At 37.4% G+C, this 14709-nt stretch overlaps 1 protein-coding gene across 3 annotated transcripts; it reads right to left on the reverse strand.

The window, feature by feature from the left end:
- Positions 1-3116: 3116 nt before the first annotated feature.
- On the reverse strand, positions 3117-14418 carry vegfaa (vascular endothelial growth factor Aa). Of its 3 annotated transcripts, none has more exons than XR_003299629.1 (8): positions 13722-14418; positions 12280-12319; positions 11193-11389; positions 10629-10705; positions 10493-10522; positions 9236-9367; positions 6052-6189; positions 3117-5320 (listed from the first exon to the last, which is right to left on the reverse strand). XR_003299629.1 is itself a non-coding variant. In XM_026372296.1 (7 exons), exons 1-7 carry the CDS (start codon positions 13785-13787, stop codon positions 6168-6170), a joined length of 564 nt encoding a protein of 187 aa, XP_026228081.1. In that variant the 5' UTR covers positions 13788-14418; the 3' UTR covers positions 5733-6167. The 3 variants fall into 3 exon arrangements, 1 of the variants encoding a protein (XP_026228081.1); XR_003299628.1 differs by having other exon boundaries at positions 3117-5695; XM_026372296.1 differs by lacking the exon at positions 3117-5320 and having other exon boundaries at positions 5733-6189.
- Between the last annotated feature and the right edge of the window lie 291 nt (positions 14419-14709).

A 14709-nucleotide genomic window follows, 5' to 3' on the forward strand; every position in this document is an offset into this window, starting at 1 on the left:
TGATCTGATCAATTTTTTCTCTAATAGTTGTGATTTTATTTGTAAAGAAATTCATGAAGTCATTGCTGCTGAGAGTTGAGGGAATACTAGGGTCAACCGAGCTATGACTCTTTGTCAGCCTGGCTACAGTGCTGAAAAGAAACCTAGGGTTGTTCTTATTTGCCTCTATTAATGAGGAGTAATATGAAGTTCTAGCTTTATGCAGGGCTTTTTTATATATTATTAAACTATCTTTCCAGGCTAGGCAATATTCATCTAAATTGGTGGAACGCCACCTCCTTTCCAGCTTACGTGATTTCTGCTTTAAGCTACGGATTTGTGAATTGTACCATGGAACTAACTTCCTCTGACTCACTAGTTTCTTTTTCAGAGGAGCAACAGTATCAAGTATTGTTCCAAGTGAAGCACCAGTACTATTAACAAGATAGTCCACTTGTGCTGGAGTAACATTGAAATAACTGCCTTCCTCTGTGTTGGTACATGGCTCTGAAATAAAAGATGGAATCAGTTCCTTAAATTTGTCAACAGCATTTTCACATAAACATCTACTGTAGTGAATCTTATCTGTAGGTTTAGTAAAGTCTGGTACTGTAAATTCAAATGTAATTAAGAAATGGTCAGATAAAAGAGGGTTTTGGGGAAAAACTATTAACTGATCAACTTCCACACCGTATGTCAGAATAAGATCAAGGGTGTGATTAAAACAGTGAGTGGGTTTATTTACATTTTGGGTAAAACCAACGGAGTCTAATAGTGAATTAAATGCAGTGTTGAGGCAGTTATCATCAACATCTACATGGATATTAAAGTCACCCACTATAATGACTTTATCTGCACTAAGAACTAAATCAGATAGAAACTCTGAGAATTCAGTTAAAAACTCAGAATAAGGGACAGGAGGACGGTACACAATAACAAAAAGGACTGGTTTTTGATTTTTACAGTTAGGATCAGAGAGGCTAAGAGTGAGGCTCTCAAATGAATTAAAACTATGTTTAGGTCTGGGGTTGATTAACAAACTTGAGTGGAAGATTCCTGCTACTCCTCCACCCCCACCTGTGTTTCTAGGAACATGATAATTAACATGACTTGAGGGGGTCGACTCATTCAGAGAGACATATTCATCCTGCTGCAGCCAGGTTTCAGTAAGACAGAATAAGTCTATTTGATGGTCAGTTATCAAATCATTTACTAACAGGGATTTAGACGAGAGAGATCTGATATTTAACAGTCCTCATTTGATTGTTTTCTTGTTATTTTGTTCTAAGAGAGGAGTCGTCTTTATTTTTATTAGGTTTTTATGAATTACTCCTCTTGTGTTAGTTTTAGATATAAATAATTTAGGTACTCGGGGAGCAGACACTGTCTCTATAGGGTTATAGTAGTTTTTGGGGGGTGACGGCTGTAAGGAAGCTGCAGAGAGGTGTGTAAGACTGCGTCTCTGCGTCCTGGGCTCTACTCTGACATGTCAGGGTTTAGGTCGTCTAATAAACTCTGTCATATTCCTAGAGAGTTGAGACGCACCATCTAAAGTGGGATGGATGCCGTCTCTTCTAATCAGCCCATCTTCTCTCAGTGGAAATAAAAAAAAAAAACATTCATATATTCATTTTTTATTTTACTAACAAAACATATGTATTTTCATAGGCCTACAGTACACTTGAGTACATATCTCTCTATAGTACAACCACACATTTAAGATCTCAATAGAAGATGATAGCCAGTTTCAAGTATTGCTATGCGCCAGGGTGCAGACTGTAAAATATTGTATTACATTAACAGTATAGGCCAATCTGATACACATTTCATGTAACTGTGATTTAGATTTAGGCTAGGAGGAGGTGAACTCATAACTGTTATGGACTAGCCATGGACATTCATCTATTTCATTGAGCCAACCAACTGCCTGCAAGCAATCTTTTTGTTTTTCCACTTGAGATGAAAAGATACAGCAAATGTTTGCTGTTTAATCATGCCAAGTCTGCACACGATGGAGACTGTAGCTCTACTAGCAGACCAACAATGGAGACTTCAAATAGGTCCAAACACTAGGAACTAGTGGTAGTGGTGCTGTTAAACTAGTTGTTTTCAATACATTTGTCCCAAGAAAACAAATTGTAATCAGCAAGGCTAGGATTATGAAATCTGTTATATTTTTGACTTAGTAACAACTATTGCAGGATTATGACATTATGGTTAACAGTATTTTAGCTGATAGCCATCCAGCAAATTAGAAGAGTAAGATATTAAGCTAGTTAGCTGTTATCTACCTGTTTTTATGAATTGCTTGCCAGAAAAATGTCTATTCTCATATGTTTGATACAGATACTGATCCAGCTCTGTTGAAAAATGGTTGGTTTTTGTTGTTAAAACCTACTTTTCTCAATGGATCTCAATCACCATCCTGGAACTAATCAAGGCTAATGAATCATGTAACCCACTATCATTTTTTATCCCTCAATGTCAAAATATTTATCTCTAGGGCTCTGGATCATGCTTCTATCACTGGTCTGTTATTTGTTCTACATTTTATATACTATATTCACAGTTTATTCTGTTGTGGTGTTTATAGGTTTTGATATTTTTTTTTACCCTGCTGCTGTGACATATATGCCTTAGGGGTGGCTGTGGCTCAATAGGTAGAGCATAGAGATTGATGGTTCAATTCCCGGTTGCCACGTCACATGCCAAAGTGTCCTTGGGCAAGAACCCCAAGTTGCCCCTGGTGAGTCAGGTCTGTGCGAGTGTGTGTGTGCTTGCGTGTGTGACTGGGTGAATGAGATGCAGTGTAAAGCGCTTTGAGTACCAGCTAGGTAGAAAAGCGCTATTTAAGTGCAGACCATTTACCATTTACCTTTATGATGACAGGGACAATCTGATTATGATTCATACACACTCACTGTTCATTATATTTGTCCAGTTACCTCATATATATATATATATATATATATATATATATATATATATATATATATATATATATATATATATATATATATATATATATATATATATATATATATATATATATATATATATCATGTTACATGATTGTTCATATTGATCATTTTCAAACCAGCTAAATTTTAGACACATTTTCAAATAAATATGCTTTAATAATTACACTAAAACAACAAAAGACTATTAATATTTTACAGCATCAATAAATATATTAATGTGAAAATATACTAAAAATACACAGCTATACAAACTCAAGAAAATGTAAATTCAATACAAATCAAATGTTGTCTTTTGTCATTCATAAAAGGACTGGAGAGTTTTGGCCACAGAGCTAGCAGCCAGTCTTAGCAAAAACATCCGGGCCTCTAGTTTGAGGGTGGCAGCACAGAAGATTAGTTCTAATATTATTAGTTCAAATACACAGGACTGTACAGCTGACACTTGGAGAAATACGTGTAGGATTCATTAAAACACGTGGAAGGTTCAGCAGCTTTGGGTTACAAGTATCTATTAACAACAGTTTTAGCTTATTATGACCTTGTATACAGACTGGGTTAAAACACTATGACAACATATACATTGTAATATTGTGTCTGCATATTGTACCCAATAAATTGTGCACACAAATTAGTCAAGCTGTTCAGGTTGCAATAAGAACTGAAGTCATAGGTTATTGTGCCTTTTCTAAAGTGAGTCAGATCAGCCTCTGCCATCGGTGTGTGAGTGTGTGTGCTTGTGTGTATGAATGGGTGAATGAGACGCAATGTAAAGCGCTTTGTGTACCAGTTAGGTAGAAAAGCGCTATATAAGTGCAGACCATTTTCTAAACCTTATATGTAAGATTGAATTCGTTCAGACAAATATAATGAAATCATAGTATGTCACAGTGAGTAAGTGAAAACATTCAGCCTTTTTTAGCACTCTACTTACTCTTTGTTACTGTACATGCTTCACATGCTACATGCTTTAAGAGAAATAAACAGTGGACCATGTATGAATTTGACTGACATATGGCATACATATGGCTTCACAGAAATGTCAGAAGTAAATAATTTTTCTAAGGTCTAAACTGTTTCCTGTACTGTTGGGAGAACACAGTTCCTGGACTGGCTGTGGCCTTAACTCATTAGTAAAGAAATTCATTAAGCCATATTATTATTTTTCATGGCTGTCCAGCAATTAACATAAATGTATGCTCTGAAAGTATTAAAAATATATTTTAATTCAAATGAATTTTGGCAGATGAGTGACTGACACTGACTTTAAAGTTAAATGTTGTTTAGCTTTTAGCTCAGATATGCTGCCAAATGCATTGACGTGATAGACCACAGATCACCACCAGTGTTGGCCCATGATGGATCACGTAATCTCAACCTGCTCTCAGTTCTGACAGTATGTTTGGAAGGCGCAGAGGGCATAACATGTTATTGTTCTATGTTCGATCAAGTAAAAATGACCACCTTATTTTAAAAGCGCAATTATTTTTAAATTTTTCATCAAAGACTCTTCTCATATGGTAACACTTTAACAAAACACTGTGCTGTTTTATCACCCACAGACTAGAGGCCTCAGTCTGATTCAGTTTTCCCTAAATTAGGGCCAGGTTGCGCATTGGCAACAAGACTCCTTCTTTATGACATGTCTTTGGACCCACAAGTGCAAAACCATATGTCCGTTAGCCTGGGCTAAAATAAAAAACACCTGTGTTGCAGATGGGATCCTATCAGTCAACAGGCCCAAGGTGATTCCATTCTGGCTGTTGACTTTTACTTAAAATCAGGAATGTCAAAGTATTGTCTTTAAGTCAACTCCAATCACATGTTCTCAATTCAATCTCTTCAAATACAGACTATTCATGATGAACTGCTTTGTTGTGGATGTACATTTCTTTAAAACACATACAAATCATTAAATAAAGAAACTGGAAGTTTGTGGATTTCATCAGTGGGCCTGAAATCAGCTGGGTTTTTTTTACATGTATAGCTACAGTAACATCCCATTAGGCCTGTGACACACCAAGCAGAAATTTAACTAGAGGTGACTAGACTGACTGGTGGGTTGCCTTCATCTGGGCACTATACACTAGGAATTACCAACAGGTGGTAGTCTGTATTCATCATTCATAAGAGGAAAAGCAATAGACATAGAACTGCAGATAAGCAAAATGTAAACAAAGCAGCAGTTGGCAGTGTTTGCCATTTTCACACCACTCTTGCTCACTGCAAATTGTTTACAGGTATTTTTAATTGACAATACATGTGTTAAGAAGTCATAAATGGCACTGGGGTCAATTTCTCTATTCGTTCAGTGATTCACTAAGCTTCACAGCCAATCAAATTGGTCTCTCTCACTGACGAGCCTGAGGAAAAACATTTTCAGATTATTCATCTTAATACCTTGTAACAGTCACTTCAGGACACAGAGTAATTTTACACAAACTGGAATCAGTCTGTACATTGGAGTCAAAACCTTCCTCCACTTTTCTTTTTCTGAGTGCACTGGTGAGCTTGGTGTCTGATGTTATGCCTAATTTAAATAGGTTTTGGCCACCAGTTTTCTTAATATTAAATATTAAAGATATTTGTATCAGTATCCAGTGATGCGTTATATTAAATAAAAGAGACTTCTGTCTACCATTAGCAGATGTGTTCATTTTGCTTTAAATAGTCTTTATGTAGCAGCAATACACATTGTTGTAGTATATGTACACATATATTAATAACTATGGCAAGACCTGCATTCCAAATGTCTCAGTGTAACAGTCACTTCAGGACACAGAGTAATTTTACACAAACTGGAATCAGTCTGTACATTGGAGTCAAAACCTTCCTCCACTTTTCTTTTTCTGAGTGCACTGGTGAGCTTGGTGTCTGATGTTATGCCTAATTTAAATAGGTTTTGGCCACCAGTTTTCTTAATATTAAATATTAAAGATATTTGTATCAGTATCCAGTGATGCGTTATATTAAATAAAAGAGACTTCTGTCTACCATTAGCAGATGTGTTCATTTTGCTTTAAATAGTCTTTATGTAGCAGCAATACACATTGTTGTAGTATATGTACACATATATTAATAACTATGGCAAGACCTGCATTCCAAATGTCTTTGAATATGTTGTCATTTCATTTTCTTGCAGGGAATACATCCTCAGGTTTCAAAGTGCTGTGTCAAGGAAAGAATTCCTTCATAACAGTGTTGACGGTCTCATCTCCTCATTTTATCACATCTGTGAAAAAGAAGAAATTCTGGTTGAATGACAAGCAGCAAATTGGGTTTTATACAGACATATCTTGTGGAATATGAGCATGTTGTCCTGCACATAAATGCTCCATTGAAATAAAAATACAAAGGGAGAAGAGGAAACCATAGATGTGGGTTAGTTTCCACTTCTTAGAAGGTGCATTTTTTCTACTAAATATTAAATGTCCTTTTCAATGAAACTTGAACTTAGTGGTCCCCTGTCATTATGCAAACTGTGATAGCTCAGGTTTGTGGTTGAACACACAGCTAACTAACTAAAACTGGCTCCCCATCATTGTGTCCCCTCCAACTTTTCTCAGCTTTAGGGGGCCAGCCACAGCCATATCAATTAGTAGCAGCAGTCCATTGTCCGCACCATTGTTGGAACCATTATAATTGGGACCTAGGCCACACACAGGCGGGGTGAAACATAATTTTAGCTCATGAAAGCTACACGGCTAAGATACAGTAACTGTGAAACGTTGGTCATACGCAAACCTTGGTCAGCAGGGATTATCATAGAAATTTGTTGCAAGAGGGGTTTTTTTTTTTTTATATGAATTTCACCTCCCCTGCAGGTAGATAAATATCTGTTCACTGACAAGTGAGAAGCTTGTATGTCCAAGTTGGTGATTTGGTGGCGTTTGTCATTTTTGTGGTTGTGAAACAACAAACAGTTTCAGAAAACAAAGCAGCACAGAGCACCGAAGATAAACTGACAATACTGCAAGACACTAACATATGTGGTAGCTTAAAACAAAGCAAGTTATTGACAGCAGGAAGTTACAGGCAACTAGATTGACTGTTGAAGTCAGGGCTCTGTGCTGACATTTATTCATTGTGATAATGGTGTCAATAAAAAAAAAAGAAATGAAGCACAGTTATTTAATCAAACTGAATCTCTATTCAATGATTATTAGATTTATTTATTTCATGAGGCATCAATTTATTTACACATGAAAACACCTACTGATCACATAATGTGAAATAAAATAAGATTAGGGCTGAAAGCTTATGTGAGATCAACTGATGGTTTTAATAGAGGGGAAAAAAAGACTGAGCTGTTGAACAAAATCACTTATGGTTGTAAGGAGATGTGGCAGAGTAATGCCTCTTACAGTGACAATAAAAAGTATGTGAACCCTTTGGGATTAAGTAGAGTTTTGCATGAATTGGTCATAAAATGTACTCTGATCTTCATCTAACTCACAACAACACAAAAACACAGTCTGCTGAAAATAATAGTACACAAACATTATATATTTTCATGTTTTTATTGAACATAACATGTAAACATTCACAGTGCAGGGTGGAAAAAGTATGTGGCTCTCTTAAGGTCATGCCACAGCATTTCAATCGGATTGAGGTCAGGACTCTTACTGGGCCACTCCAGAAGGTGTATTTTGTTCTGTTGAAGCTATTCTTTTGTTGAATTAATTGTATGCTTTGAATCATTGTCCTGTTGCATCACCCATCCTCTGTGGAGCTTCAGTTGGCAGATGGTCTTATGATTTCCTACAAAATGTCTTGATAAACTCTGGAATTAATTTTTCCCATCAATGACAACAATCCGTCCAGGCCCTTACGCAGCAAAGCAACCTCAAACCATGATGCTCCCTCCGCCATGTTTTACAGTGGGTATGAGGTTTTGGTGTTGGTGTACTGTGCCTTTTTTTCCTCCACACATAGTGTTGTGTGTTTTTTCCAAACAACTCAATTTAGGTTTCATCTGTACACAGAATATTTTGCCAGTAGGGCTGTGGAACATTTTGCAAACTTCAAACATGCTGCAATTTTTTTGGACAACAATGGCTTCCTCCATGGTGTCCTCCCATGTACTCTGTGCCAGAGATTTCAGTAAGTCTTTAGCTGACAGTCTAGGATGCTTCTTTACCTCATTCAGCATTCTGCGCTGTGCTCTTGCAGTCAACTTTACAGGACGACCACACCTAGGAAGAGTAGCAACAGTGCTGCAAAAGTAAACCCAAAACGGGTTTGTGTTTTTAAAGGGCAAGACAGCTTTTCAGCAACGCATCCAATATCATCACACTGATTGGACTCAAGGTTGGCTCACTCCTGGCTCCAATTAGCTCTTGGAGAAGTCATTAGGCTAGGGGTTCACATACTTTTTCCACCCCACACTGTGAATGTTTATATGTTATGTTCAATAAAAACATATGTTTGTGTAGTATTATTTTCAGCAGACTGTGTTTTTGTATTGTTGTGAGTTAGATGAAGATCGGAGCCCATTTAAGACCAATTCATGCAAAACTCCATGTAATCCCAAAGGGTTCACATACTTTTTCTTGCCACTGTACTTCTAAACTATAGTTTGATTTGCATTCAGCTATTGTCTGTTTCTCTAGTGACTTGCATGCATAGAGTTGGTAGACCTGACAAGAGCAGTTTTGGCCTGTCATCAATTTCACTTGGTAAAAGATAAGTAGAATTGATGTTTGAATAGCACTTCTGGGTGGTAAAAATTTGACACTGCTGCCTTAATGATTTCACTGAGCATAGCTAACAAAAGTGACAAAACTCATAGGTCTCTTGCACGGTTGCACCTAAATACCAAAGTAATTATTCAGACATACTCCAGATTATCTGGATGCAAAGAAGATGCCCCACCTTACGAAACCATTTTTTGAAGCTTGACATGATTCACATTGGTGACCTACTTGGACAAATAAATATATGCAGTACATATTTAGGTGGTACTCTTAAGATATCTTAACAAGATGTGATTGTTGCATATGATATATATATATATATATATATATATATATATATATATATATATATATATATATATATATATATATATATATATATATATATATAGCCACAAGGAGCACAGAGCTGCCACATTAACATCTGCAAGCACCAGTACTACATCAGAAACCAGAAGCATGCATTTCTCAGCAGGAAATCCATCTTTGCAGGAGTTACAAAAATAGATAAAGACATGGGTAGAGAGGTATAGAAAAATGGGATTTAAGTTTTTTTTATTGTGATATGTATGGTAAACAAACCTGCAAGTTATTTGGTTTAACTCAAGTTGCCTGGACTTGCAGTCTAATTGTGTGAACTTGCAGGAACATTTACAGGTGAGAGGGTCCTGCAAAAACAAGCGCTTTCTCCTCTCTGAGCAAGGTGCACAGTGGCTGCAAGAGAAGCAAAAATGGAAAAACAGAGACAGTTCTATGCTAAAGAGTGAACTCTGCAGAAAAGGCAGACACAGACACTCATCCAACAACCCCCCCCCCCCCCCCCCCCCCCCCCCCACACACACACACACCTTAACCTAGCCTCTCACTAAGCTAATATGTGCACTGCTTTATACAGAAGAAGATTTTAGCAAAGATTAGCTTTGATGATTCAGTTAATACAATAATCCAGTAACTATGGCAAGAACAATTAAAAAACATTTTTTGAAAATGAATAAATGTTAAATGTTAACATGGCCTTACACTCACATCTGTTGACAAAAATCCATCAAGTAAAGTCAGAGTACCTGATCCATGTTCTGCCCCATCATATTAGGGAAATAAAAACATCAATTTGCTGTCTGATATCAGTGTTACAAACAAAATTCACATATGTGATATTGTTTCTTAGAAGCACCCACCATCACTAAGACCTACTGCTAAGGACAAACACAGCTTAACCAGTTCCTCAAAGCACTATAGAATATCACATTCCTTGACAAGTGTCACTGAGTGAAGAATCCACTCTTACTTTTAAAAGGCACACAGAGATGAAAATGAGCATCTAACAGTTTGAAGAGGAAGACACTGGAGTTATTGTATTATCTGTTAAAAGTGCTGAGCTCATAAGGCAGAAGGTCACACGAGACAAAAGAGACAAAACAAGGATAGAGCTGGATACTATGAGGCAACAAGGAACTATGCTTTTTCTCATAACTGATTTGGACAGCATACATCCAAGCAGGATCAATGCTGTATCACCTTTTAGACATCCAGTAGGAAAACAGGAGCAAAACAATCCAAAGCAGAACTTATCCAGGATCCCCTCAAGGCTGAGTGCAGGCGGTCTAAGGCTAGCCAGCTGTGCCTCATTCATTCAAAATGTTATAGCTGCAGCATAAAGCACTAAACTTTATTTTTTGGTAGTGACCAAAACATTGTCTTTTCTTAGCTCCTTGCACTATAGGCCCTTAGCACTGAGCATCAAAAACTGAAAACAGCAGACAATGATCCTTTTTACCATGGTGGTAAAAAGGAAACTATAACACAAAGAAGACAAAACAGGAAAAAACATGTACTTACTATTTCTTTATTTGAACATCTGGCTTTAGTCTGAAATTCAAAAAAAGCTGTTTGTGATTTAGATATATGCATTTGTTGCGTCATTGTTGTGATGATGTGATGTGTGCAAGAGAATGACAAGTATTCGATTTCTTACCTGCAATAACACTTTTGATGCTCTGTAAAACTTAGGTGAATAGTATGTTGAGTTACCATTGGTCTTAACCGCATTACCTTGAAGAGAAAAAAAAGAACATAACAAGGCCAGGTTCATATTAAAACAACATCAGGGTGAGTTTTGCTAACTTAGAGTCTAAACACCACAGTTCTGATTGCTCTGTAAAAGAAATTAACCATTTGTGTCATTGTACATCCCTATGTTTTTCTAGCAAACCTTGCTGATAGACAAAAGCCTTGTCGAAGGACATGACAGGACTTAACATTGAAATGATTCTAAACACAGTGTGTTAGAGTAAAGGATTACATTAAGTGCTTCCAATGTATTGGCAATAGTTTTTACTAGCAGTGTAACAGATCTGTGATCTATCTACCTCCATGGTTTGGCATGATTGTGAACTGTGGAATGCAAAACTACAATGTTTCCCCACACTTTGACTTTACTTGGCCTGTGGTAACTGCCATTCTAAGTATGAACTACATGTGTATTTTTTTTCCAAGTTCAAAGGACATTTTTCAAAGTCTGGTCCTCCTCCAGGCTCACCTGCAATGTGACATTGTGGGTTTCTGTGGGTACACACTCCATTGCTTCATCACTGCAGCAGCCTCCACATCGGTTGAGGACCACACAGGAAGGAATGTAAGTATGCTCTGTGTCCTCTGGATACTCCTGGAAGATATCTACCAGTACCTCTCTGGGTTGGCATATACTTTTGCTGAAGACGTCGTTGAAAGGTATGACTAAATAAATTCAAGAGACTCATAATAATATCATCACTATAATCAATCATGTTTGATCACCTTTTTTAAAGTGCCAAATAATGAGACAATATTGGCAAAGAGATCTGTGGTCTGAGAAATAACAGTGAAACGTGCCAAAATTAATTCCAAAATTACCAAAAGGTAAGTTATCCAGATTAGGAGTTAAGAACTGGGTATGTGTCCAGGTGACTAAAAAGTTAAAAGCTAATATTTCAGTAGCAACACTAGGTGCAGGTGAAATGGCCACAATGTAAGAGGAAAGTTTTGACATTGCATCTACTAAGATGTAATACAACACACAAACACAGAAAAGAAATCTGATAGGCGAGTTTTGATCACTACATGAGACAGAAGCCTGTTATAGCAAGCCCCTGCAAGCTCTATTTCTTACTAATGCCATAGACTGACCAGGAGCTAAAGAGAATAATAATTATATTTTCAAACTTCAACAAATGGAAGATACCCAAGACAAGCCTTGCTGATTTTTTTCAAAATAAAAACCAGTTATTTGATTACATCTACAATTTATCAATTTGGGAATGTTGATAATGTTGTGTAAAACTATGCATTTATAACAAAATATTAAAGATTTGCATTTATAGCAGCAATCAGTGGGCTTGGGTTGACTGATTTCCTTTTCTATCACAATAACTTACTATTCTGCAACAATTTTATGGCAGCTCCAAAGTCCTAATTGAGACCTTTCACCACTGAGAACTTTGATTCCTTCTCCGTACAGAAAACAAACCTCAGCACATACCCCCCCCTACAGTTACAAAAGCTACAAACAAAGTCTGAGGCAGAAAAGATCCAAATGACCCTGCACTCAAAGGAAAATAAGTGTTCTAATGTAGGGATTGTGCACTTACCCTCATTTTCACGATTCTCCACTCCCTTAATGCTGGCAGTCTGTAAGAGGTGCACCAAAGAACAGGTGATAAGTGTGCTTATCAGCACACAGCACTGCCTCTAGAAACTTTTCATCCCCATTAAACAAATCTAACTCATCTGCCCTTTTAATTTTTACTGTACATATAATAGGACACGTGAAAATGAAATGTCTGGTCTGCTTGCTTGCACTGATTAAATTTAATATTTGAATTACCAAATGTAAAATAAAAAAATATCATTAAAAACATAGCAACTGATTAGTCATATAACAGGACACATCTGATGTCTAAAGAATGTTTAAGCAATGCTGTAATAATCTGTGCTTATCACATTCAATTTAAATCATTTGTATGAGCCAAAAACAAATTTTATTTCTTACAATTTACTTTAACTCATAAAATTAATTGGGCGCCTATTGTGTCATTTTATTTTGAAATATCTAACAGGAACCGGTTTGTGTTTCGACGAATCGTTCATGACTAAGCGCTTTCCAGGGATGTCTCCGTTCACCCTATGTGGCTGTTGTAACCGTCGCAGATATTGCGTGAGAAAGCGGATCGCCCTGTGTAGGAATTGAGAGCAAGCGGTCAGGAGGCGAAGGGAAACCGGGTCTCAGCTTCCGCACGGATCACCAGGATAATAAAATAGACAGGAGCTGAACAGCTCTAACGCTGCCCTTTAAACAACGATGTCGTTACGTGTGTCGGCCAGAACTCCATTCAGAAACCCTTCAGCTTAACGCATACCCTCCTGAAATATTGACCAGCTATAGCAGTTTTGTGTAACAAAGCTTTAGGGAAACTTAAGAGTTAATCCTACTGTATAAAATCATGCTATGAATAATCATTAATTTTAAAAGAATTAAACCTTTAATTTATTTTGTTTGGTAGGCCGTCGCGGTCAACCAACAAGCCAAATATAGCTTTTATTCTTATTTAACTGAGCACTTCACGAATGCCGAAATAAAATTGTTGTTTAGAACAATAGCCTATACACTTGTTAAAGTCGTTCTTACCTGCTGACTCACGTTGTACATATTAAAGCAAATCTTAAAACGTCTTATAGCATCTGGCTCTGTAGGGGGGGGGGGGGGGGGGCACGTAGCTGCTAAGATTTCAACAAAACGGGCAAACTATGTCGAAGGTTTTAAAATAAACAAACAAAAGCTGTTCTGGCTGATTACGCAGTAAATCACAGTAGTAGAAAACACAACTGATGAATGTGTAGAAATGTCTTAGAATAAATTTGTTTGACATTATATACAGCAAACACGTTTTCCTTCATGTTTGCAAGAACACCGTTTTCTTTGCTCAATACTTAATGACTTCGTGTGTCGCCGACTCGCTACATATTAAAATGAGAGAAAAACAACAAGCCGTTTAGTTGAGATAGCGTTACACACATTACATGTCCCACTCACCTTTACAGTGGATAGACGAAGAACCGCTGCCACAAGAATTTGTACTAAACTGACAACAAAGTTCATGGTTGTAATCCCCCACGGGTCTTCTTTGCGATCGTTTTACAGTCAAAAATCCAATATTATTTATACAACTTGCACACAGTCAAAAGAAAAAAAAATTATATTTTAGAAAGCCGTGGCAAATTTTGGCTATAGCAAAAGCAAACCCATATCTTCCACGCGCATGTGGTACGTTTAGAGGAACCGTTCCTGTGTGTCCTCGCAGCCCTCCGCTGGAAACATCCAACAAACCTCGCTCCGCAGACAAAGGCACTATGATGGCTTCTAAAATCCACACTATAACTGTACTACACCGTATAACAGTGTACTTCCGAAAATGACAACAGCAATGATTTTCACCATTGATTGTGGTAGCGGGAGAAACAGCTCACGAACTTTACGCACCGCTGTTTGTCTTAAAGCTCATTGATCCCACAGAATAAAGGTGTGCGCGGGTAGAGCAGGCACCATTTGCTGGTATGAAGTGATCGTCGCTTTCTGTCGCGAACCTCCGTTCTTATGTTTCTTGTTTAGTTTGCGCTCACTGCTGCTTGCTTCTCTAAAGCTATCTGGAGTACTTCGACAGCTGTCTTTTCCCGGATGAGCAGCGGTACCAGCTTTTCGCACCGCACGTTGCTATTTGAGGCGGAGTGGTTCGGCGCTGAACTGATGAGAGGGTAATGGCTATGGTTTGCAGGAAGGCGGAGTATGATGATCCAGCCCCACCCACCACACCATTTTAATTCATATATGGAAGGGAGGTCCCTTTTTTCAAGAACAGTTGTCTGTAAGTATTAACTTCGCCTTGCAACATTCTAAGTAGGTTAACACATTGAAATCAGGCACTCAACTAAACTTTATGATAGTTGTTAAAAACATTAAAGTCTATGCCCATGTATCTATAAAAAATCAGCAATTGGGTAAGCTAAATGGCTCATGCTAGATC

The sequence above is a fragment of the Anabas testudineus genome, chromosome 16 (genome assembly GCF_900324465.2).
Source record: "Anabas testudineus chromosome 16, fAnaTes1.2, whole genome shotgun sequence".
Classification (NCBI taxonomy): domain Eukaryota; kingdom Metazoa; phylum Chordata; class Actinopteri; order Anabantiformes; family Anabantidae; genus Anabas; species Anabas testudineus.